This window comes from the organism of the source record quoted next, unplaced genomic scaffold (assembly GCF_019419815.1).
Source record: "Pyrus x bretschneideri cultivar Hongxiangsu unplaced genomic scaffold, Pyrus_bretschneideri_v1 Contig275, whole genome shotgun sequence".
Taxonomy (NCBI): Eukaryota; Viridiplantae; Streptophyta; class Magnoliopsida; order Rosales; family Rosaceae; genus Pyrus; species Pyrus x bretschneideri.
The window spans coordinates 1-9,144 of NW_025999585.1; the positions used below are offsets into that span (position 1 = coordinate 1).

The 9,144-nt window shown below is 36.4% G+C and overlaps 2 protein-coding genes and 1 long non-coding RNA gene across 3 annotated transcripts; 1 reads left to right on the top strand and 2 right to left on the bottom strand.

The window, feature by feature from the left end:
- Nucleotides 1-869: 869 nt before the first annotated feature.
- On the bottom strand, nucleotides 870-1,605 carry LOC103935235. The gene is made up of 3 exons (XR_665416.3): nucleotides 1,470-1,605; nucleotides 985-1,043; nucleotides 870-910 (listed from the first exon to the last, which is right to left on the bottom strand). It is a non-coding gene; the product is annotated as an uncharacterized LOC103935235 (long non-coding RNA).
- A 733-nt stretch (nucleotides 1,606-2,338) lies between these two features.
- LOC103935236 (DNA (cytosine-5)-methyltransferase CMT2-like) lies at nucleotides 2,339-4,310 on the bottom strand. Its single transcript, XM_009344996.1, has 5 exons — nucleotides 4,285-4,310; nucleotides 3,798-3,900; nucleotides 2,770-2,874; nucleotides 2,566-2,685; nucleotides 2,339-2,437 (listed from the first exon to the last, which is right to left on the bottom strand). The coding sequence occupies exons 1-5, from the start codon at nucleotides 4,308-4,310 to the stop codon at nucleotides 2,339-2,341; spliced, it is 453 nt and encodes a 150-aa protein (XP_009343271.1).
- A 2,880-nt stretch (nucleotides 4,311-7,190) lies between these two features.
- Nucleotides 7,191-8,252, top strand: LOC103935238. The gene has a single exon (XM_009344998.1). The coding sequence runs from the start codon at nucleotides 7,191-7,193 to the stop codon at nucleotides 8,250-8,252; it is 1,062 nt and encodes a 353-aa protein (XP_009343273.1).
- The last annotated feature ends 892 nt before the right edge of the window (nucleotides 8,253-9,144 follow it).

The following is a 9,144-nucleotide window of genomic DNA, read 5'->3' on the forward strand; positions in this document are numbered from 1 at the left end:
ACGTCAGGCTCTTTTGGCCTTCCAAAATGAATGAATGCATTATTAAACGGTAACGTGAGAATTTGAGTGAGCTTGAATTATGTTTCACAAGTCTGGTTATGGATTTTATGCATTGGGCATGCCTTTTAGCTTTGTCTGTGCATGTATATGTGTGTGACTCAGATATACTAAAGATATATTTTCTGTTTCTTGTTCTTTTTCTAATGTTTGATGATGAAAACAGTTATATGGCCCCTATACATATTGAAAAGAAACACAATAACCATACTTTTATTTTGGGAAACCAAAACTGAATATTAACCAACGAGTATCTAGCTATCACATAAAAGAAATTTCAGGTCAGATTCATGGAATGCCCATTGTATTTTTCGTGTTACTCTCGATAATTTATTAAAACAATGAAACAAAAAGAGATCACCTCACAAGCATGAGCACCCCACAAGAAAACACGCAACCGAAATTGTGGAAGGCCATAACAACCAGCAGCAAGTATTCCCAGCCTCGCTTGGTACTTCATATCCACCAAACGACTAAGTGCATATCTTCCCAGAGAAGCTTTGTCAAATCTCAAAATGTCAACAACATCTTCCATCAGCACAAACTTTGGCTTCAAGAAGTTTACAATATCCATGAAGACTACAATTTGATGATTCCTCTCATCATCCAATGGAGAAACAACGTTTCTATAGCGATTATAGCCACTAATTCCTTGGCAAGGAGGGCCCCCACATATTACATCAACATCTCCCTGAAATTGTACATATCTATTTAGGATTCGGATAGCGCAACACAAGATCAATATATATGGTCCTACTTTAGCTGGTTCAATCAGTTACTACTTACTGGAAGTGGCAAAATTTTCACTTTCTTCCCATTTCTTACAAAATCCTGTATACTTTCTTGGCAGTTACTGAGAAGATACAAAAAGAATTAGTGCTGATGCGGAAATACATATTCATAATCATATCATAAGAAGTGGTATACCTTAAGCCTTCAATTGGTTCCCATGTATCTTCACTGCTACCATAACCTTTCCAATGCACCTAGAAAAACAATACAATTAAATATTTATTATGATAAATAATTCTGTAGAGAAACGAGATAATATTAAGAGTGAATGAGGAATTCACAGTCGAATTGCATGGAGCAAAAATAACGACAACAACTATGAAAAAGCGGCAACTCCTAAACTAAAAGCGAATTTAACACTAAAATCCTCTGTACCTAATGTAAGAAATCATGTAAGGTTTTCCGACCCAACTCACACATAGATTGCCTTACATAGTAACACACAAGTTTTGTAAGTAGCAGTAACAAAACAGTAGCTAAACCACTTTGTTTTATGCTTCAGGAATTTCAATAATAACCAGAGGATATGATGATATGCTATGAGTGCACAAAATCTTTTGCATCCCTCAATGACATTGTAGATATTGTCATCAGACATCTTAGAAGCATTTTTGTTTTACCTTAAAGTTCACTCCATGCTTGCCTGTCTTATTAGGATCACCAAAGCAGACATCAACAATCCTCGAAACTTCATATTCACCAGTACCAACCTCATTACTATTCTTTGGTACACTTGAAGTCTTTGATCTTAATGGATGAGTTCTTTCGACATCGCTGGCCTTATGCCTTCTGCATAACTTTTCCCATTCCTTCAACAGTTGTAGAAAATCCTCAGCAGTTTCATTCCTGACCTACAAAAAAAAGCATAGAATTATTCTGTAATGTCATTGTAGGGTAAATTGGCTATTACAATAGAGGTGAACAATCCCCAACATTCTTTTTGATTGGCACCAACCGTATGACCAAAAAACTTCCAGCACCCTGAAGCCCGAGGAGTTCTTCCACATACATAGCTACTGGCAAAAAAATTTAGGGAATCACCCAACTTGCATGAGCTGTAACGTAAAGGGAGAATGAAGAGAAATGCGATCTGCACTTTCTTCACCAGCCTCAGAAAGAATGCAGCACTGAGGGTTAACTTTCCCTTTACCCAATAAATGTAAAAGAATTTGTATCTTAGGAGACTTTTTCCTTCCAAATCTGATCAATAGGTTTAAAGCATGACAATGCACATTCATTGCATTAAACAAAGCATGTACATGTTTCTAAAACTTTCTAATTAGTAGTTGCCCTACCCCCTCCCTCGTTTTTTTGGGCTGGATAAGTAGTATAATCCAATCTTATGGTATACCACACCAAACATTGCATCATATTGAAAGTATCATATCAAGTCTATTCCAACTATTGAGCAAAGCAAATCTAAATAAATCATGCGCAAAAAAAAAATAGGACCAAATACATAAACCTATCATTGGCACTGTATAATCCACTAACCAGAGATGAAGGAGCGAAATGTGGAATAGTCCACACAGTATTCCATATCATAGTAGAAGTCAGACCGCGAAATGGAGTTCACTTTTAACCCTACCTGAAAAAGTCAAAAGATTAGTACTTCACTAATATAATATACAGCATGTGTTCGGCAAAATGGCAAGATACAAAAAATCATTAACAGAAGTCAATTGTTAAACAGTAGAATTCAAGATTTAATAATACCTTAGGGGATATATGTGTAACATTGACTTTTGAAATAATGCAATCTATCAAATTATCGTTCATTACAGTAGAATAGAATAAACGCCTCTTGTCATGAGAAGTCCCTGCTTCTTTGATAACCTGAGAAACAAATAGAAAAACCAAAGAATGGTTAGTGGGATATACCTTACCATGGGTCCGTACTCAACAATTTCAGAAACTCACCGTATCTTCAACTTTATAAAACCACTGGACTCTGAAATATTTTTCTCCATCAGCTGTCTTGAAAAATTCTATGATCCTTCCCACATGCTTTTGTCCTTCATCACCCTGTAAAAATTAACTTAACATTTATTTCAAATGCTCGTCGGAATGCAACTAAAACTACATAATACCATGCATGAGCTCTCCAGGATAGGTCCAAACAAACTATAAGTCTGTAACTAACACTACTCTGAAGAGTTAAGGTCCTATTTGATGTTTTCCATACATCATACATCCAACAAACCTTCCAAAATAAGACTATGTATCAATATTCAATACACCTATAACTCCAGATCAATGTTTTAAAAGGCTCGCCTCAGGGCGCGCCTAGGTGCCCTGTGAGGTTGGGCTTGAGGGTTGCCTTCTTTGTTTTGAGGGAGTGGGCGGAAGGCGCCGCTGGAGCCTCCTAGGTGCGCCTCAGGGGATTTTTTTTTTTTTTTTTTTTTTTTAACACTCCCAAACCCAAATTTTGGGTAGGGTTTTAACTGTCTCATACCTCTTCCTTGCACTATCATCTCTCTGCCTTTTTTTTTCTAATTTTTATTTTCTTATATAATGGATGTGTGTGTTGTTTACGTGCATTGTTATATGTGTGCTCATTGTGCTTTTCATCCTCTATTTTATATATATATATATATATATATATATAATATAATATAATATAAGTATATACATGTGTGTATATGTATTTATAATATATGTGTGTCCTCCGGGTGATTATTGATTAATACTCTTTTTTTTTTTTTTAATGTAATATATCTGTACGCTCAGTGTATATATTAAAAATTTTAGGTCCCGTGAGGCTTCGCCTCACGCCTAGGCTAGGCTATCCCTTTGACGCCTCTCCCACACCTCATGCTTTTAATACATTGCTCCAGATTAAGAAGGCATCTACACAAGTAGGGCATGTGGAAGCAATCTGTAATCGCTTTAAAAAAAAAAAAAAAAAAAAAAAAACCCATGATCAGTAGGGAAAAAAGAGAAATTACCTCTATGTAAGCACAATCTCCAAGATCGAAGATACAATCGCCAATTTTAGCTTGAGAAAAGGAAAATTCAACATCCAAAATTATCTCATCTTCTTCATCTTCACTACAACCATGTATACATGTGAAAATAAAAAGCATAACCACAATAGATGAAAAAGGATCAGCTTCTCGTTACTCGGGAGCACAATGCCGAAGTTCTTAACTAGTGAGGGGGTCTAATAACATGCTCTGTGTAAAACTGTGAGCAAACATGTCGTGGGTGAATCTAGTGCTTTGAGAACATATGGGATAAGATTAAGAATAAAAATTATGTGGTCACCCGAGAAGCAGATGCGTTGATCTAAGAGATGCAACATGTAGTTGGCAAGACAAAAGAGAACGGTGGGAGTAAATCTATGACAAAAGACATTTTCTACTTTTAAGAAAAACAATGTTTGGTAACAAGGTTATATGGAACATATGCCACTACATGTTTCTACCACCTCACCAGTCAAGACTATGTGCTCTGTCCATGAAGCTCTGAAGAAAACCATAACCAAACCCTCAAAGAGATAATTTATGAACTATTTATTACTCACTTTAGCTTCAAGCTTTGTCTTTTAGTTCTTTGACTCTGCAAAACTCCAACACAGGCACAACCAGAACTAAATCATATTAAACACGATACTGTGGTGGTTTTTAACTAAAAACTAAAGAAACCCTACAACAGAGTGTAATCTATTCAAATCACCAGGTGGCTTCACAAATACAAGTTTAATAGTCAAGAGTGAAAAATTATTCTACCAATATAAAATGAAATAAAAATTGCATGGATAGACATTAATTAATACACGTGCACTCATTTGCATACATATAAAGTGCACTTATTTATATACATATTTATCATGGATATCATGTATTTATTTACATGCTTATAAAATCTGAATATAAGTGCAGATGAGGCCTTCACTACAAGAGGTTGAGTGGCTAAATATGCATCTTTGTGGAGATTCCCAAAGGAATCAAATTCTTTCTAGCACAAGGTGATAAGAAGCAAGTATGGGTCGCAGGATAATGGGTGGGATGCAAATCCTTCACTGCGTGTTTCAAGTCATAGCCCTTGGAAAGATATTTCGTCTGGTCTTCAATCGTTCCTAGAGTGCTGCAAGTTTAAGGTGGGTAACTGGGAGAGGGTGAGGTTTTGGGAGGATGGTTGGTTGGAAGGTGGACCATTGAAAGAGCAATATATTATTCTTGTTATCGAGAATGCACAACCAGAGCATTTCAAGTTTTGTGGATTTTTCTCTTCATTCTTTAAGCTGGAATTTTGATTTCAGAAGAAATTTGAATGAGTTGGAGATAGAAGAGGCAGCTAGGTTATTACAGAAGGTGGAAAATGTTCATTTGATTCAATCAAGAGCGAATAACAGAAGGTGGAAACTAGACTTATCAGGATTGTTCACTTGCAAATCCTATAGCTCTTTCTTGAGCAACAATGGAACTGTGCAACATTTTCCACCCTTTTCTCATATTTCAAAGTCAAAAGCTCTGCCAAAGGTCAAAGTTTTTGTGTGGTTAGTGGCTACTAGGAAGGTCAACACTTGTGATCAAGTTCAAAGGCGAAGGCCTTTTATTTGTAATTCTCCCCATCGGAACAGTTTGTGTAAATCTGAGGAGGAGAGTGTAAATCATATTTTTCTCCATTGTTCTTACTCAATACAGTTGTGGTGGAAATTGGTTCAGGAAGTTAAAGTTAGTTGGGTCATTCCAAAGGGTTGTTTCGAGTTTCTAAGCACCAATTTTGAGGCTTTAGGAAAGGGGAGGAAAGCTAAAGCTTTGTGGGGCTGTTTGGTGTTGGCAGTTTGCTGGAACATTTGGTTGGAACGCAACAGAAGAGTTCTTGAGGATTATAATGGAGTGGGGGTAGCAGAACTATGGGGTAAAGTAAGATACTGGGCATCAGTTTCGAATGAGTTCAAGGATTATTCTCTTTCTTATGTAGTGTAGGATATGTTAACAGCCTTAAAATGATTTTGGTTGAGGTTATGTTCTTTTAATCAGATATATTTAAGAGGTCTTAGTTAGCTTTGCTACATGGTGGATTTCTTATCCACTATTTTGTAATTCTTGTTTTTATATTAATAAATTGTTATCATTTCTTCTCAAAAAAAAAAAAAAAACATCTTTTACTGCTTTAGTTTCCCACCGACAATAAGAGAAAAACATATGGAGAACTTTTTATGATGTGTCAACTTTAATCATTTTTAATTGGAGTTTTTTTAAGATGGTGTTAGAATATGAAAACAAATAGTTTACACCTTGTCAGGCTTTGATCCAGCTGAGGCTATTTGGGAAGCTACTGTTCGGATTGAAATGTGAGCGAAATAGTGGAGTGGTCCAAGTAGGTAAAGAGTCTTCCTTGCAAACCCACTGTAATTTCTGAAACTCAAACTCTAGTTGGATTTCCTTTTAAATTTCTACACTTTAACGTTGATATTGAACGCATAGTTGTGATGAATGGATGGTTGAATGCATATATATTGAGATGAATGGATGAATGTATGAATCCACGAGTAGTTGAGATTAGACCGAATCAGTTTCGAATGCAGCCTGCAATTACAAATCAAAAACCTAATTAGATAAGTAAAGAAAAATAACAAGAATTAAAAATTGCAATAAATTTTTTTTTTCAATTTTCTGATTTTTTTTTTTTTTTTGTGATTTTTGTAATTAGGAATAAAAGCAGGAAAACAAAATAAACGAAATAAAAAGAAAAGAGTTTGAAAAATTGGGTTGCCTCCTAATAAACGTTTTAGTTAATGTATATAGTTAGATGGAGTGAAAGGTTGGTGATCACGCCACTTGTTCTTGTAGAATGAACCAGTCCTTAACAGCATCATAGGGCAATATTGTTGAATTATAAGTGTTGAGCTGAAAAGTTTAGAATAAGATTTCTTAAATTGGTGTATCCACTTGTGCAAAATAATGCCAAGTGTAAAGTTCTGTTTTGTAAAAGGCCATGAGTGCCATGTGTTGGTTGATCCATGTAATTAGATAGATGAGTGACTAAGATGAAATGTAGTGTAAGTGTGGTCCCAAGTTAAGGCCATCAGTTAATGTAAAAGCAGAGTTAGTGCTCTTTTTCGAAATAGAGAAAATATTCCTCTGCAATTTTTGCAAAAGAGAAGAAGAAAAACCATTCGGTTTCAGTTTTGTTCATCTTTGTTTTCTGTCAAGCTCTCTCTAGTTCAAAACCCATTGAATTCATTTACACTAACATGGCCTCAAAGCCAGGTTCGATCATCTAAGCCTGGGCGTAAATCTGTGAACTCATTGAGCTGATTTGAAGCTTGGTGAAAGTCGCCGGAGACTCATTATCATCTGAGAAGAGAAATCAATCCAGTCAGACCAAAGATGTTTGGATCTGGAAGCTCAGAAATGAGAACTCCAATTTTCTCCAGTGAGAACTACGAGTTCTGGAGAATCAAGATGGTGACAATCTTCAAATCACATGGGTTGTGGAATATGGTTGAGAAGGGAGTTAAAACGTCCGATTCGAAGAAGAAGAAGCCTGAAGGATCATCGGAGGATGATGTAGATGAAGAAATGCCCGCTGTGTTGATACAAGACGCAAAGGCTTTGGGAATCATTCAGAATGCAGTCTCGGATCAAATCTTCCCTCGAATCGCCATTACCGAATCAACAAAGATGGCATGGGATTTGTTGTATAGAGAGTATCACGGTGGTGATCAGGTACGATCTGTGAAATTACAAAATCTGAGACGTGAATTTGAGTATGCTAGAATGCGTGATGATGAAACTCTGTCTGGGTATCTTACTAGGCTAAATGATTTGATAAATCAGATGAAAACATTTGGGGAAATTTTGTCTATTGAAAGACTTGTGCAGAAAGTTCTGATTAGCCTTAGTAAATCATATGATCCCATATGTCTTGTCATTGAGAATACAAAATGTTTGGAGACTGTAGAATTGCAGGAGGTAGTTGCAATTTTAAAGAGTCAAGAACAACAGTTTGATTTGCATACGGTTGATGCAACTGAGAGAGCATTCTCTTCACTCTCTGTGAATCCAAAGGAACAAAACAAGAGTGGTGTTCATTCTGGTTCGTCTAGATTTCAGAGAAATTGGAATTCTAAAGGCAAGAAATGGGAATCAAAACCCAAATTTCAGCAGAAATCTCCTCTGCACAATTATCAGAATGTAAATGCATCTCAGTCAATGGGTCAAGAGGTTGCAAAGCCTCAGTGCAAGGTGTGTTCTAAATATGATTTTGGTGAGTGTAGATACAAAGGGAAACCAAAATGCTTCAACTGTGATAAATTTGGGCATTGGGCTAAAGAGTGTACTGTAGGCAAATCAGTGCAAAAGGAAAATAATGCAAATCAATTGGAGATGACAGGGAATCTGTTTTATGCAAACAACACAGTCACAGAACCAAAGGTGAATGGAGAGTGATATATGGATAGTGGCTGTAGCAATCACATGACAGGAAATGTAGATTTGCTTGTTGAGGTCAGAACCAATGTAGCTAGCAAAGTTCAAATGCCGACTGGAGATCTTGTGAATGTTGCAGGAATGGGATCTTTGGTTATTGATACAAATAAAGGGAGAAAGTATGTTAGAGAAGTAATGTATCTTCCCGGTTTAAAGGAGAACTTACTCAGTGTTGGTCAAATGGATGAGCATGGATATTTCTTGGTGTTTGGAGGTGGAATGTGCAGTGTGTATGATGTCCATCACTGGAATGCTTGGTTATGAGAGTGAAAAAGAAAGTGAATAGGTGTTATCAGCTGACTTTGTTCTCTGAGAATCAAATGGTGTTGAAAGCTAGTGTCACTCACTCTACTGAGACTTGGCACATGAGACTTGGACATTTAAACTTTGGTGGTCTCAAACAATTGAGAGACAAGGAAATGGTACATGGTTTGCCACAACTTGCAGACTACAATGGAGTCTGTGAAGGTTGCCAATTTGGTAAACAACACAGAGAAGAATTCCCAAGAAATCAAGTGTACAGAGCAACTGCTCCACTTGAACTGATTCATGTTGATTTGTGTGGACCTATGAAGACTGAGTCAATTGCTGGAAATAAGTATTTCGTGCTGCTGATAAATGATTTTACCAGAATGATTTGGGTCTATTTCTTGAGATATAAGTCTGATGCATTCAACAGTTTTAAGAAATTCAAAGCTATGGCAGAATTACAAAGTGGTTTCAAGATTAAGACTATGAGAAGTGATAGAGGAGGGGAGTTCAAGTCATCAGAATTTGATCAGTTCTGTGAAAAGGAAGGAATACAAAGACAACTTACTCTTGCATATACTCTACAACAAAATGGAGTAGTGGA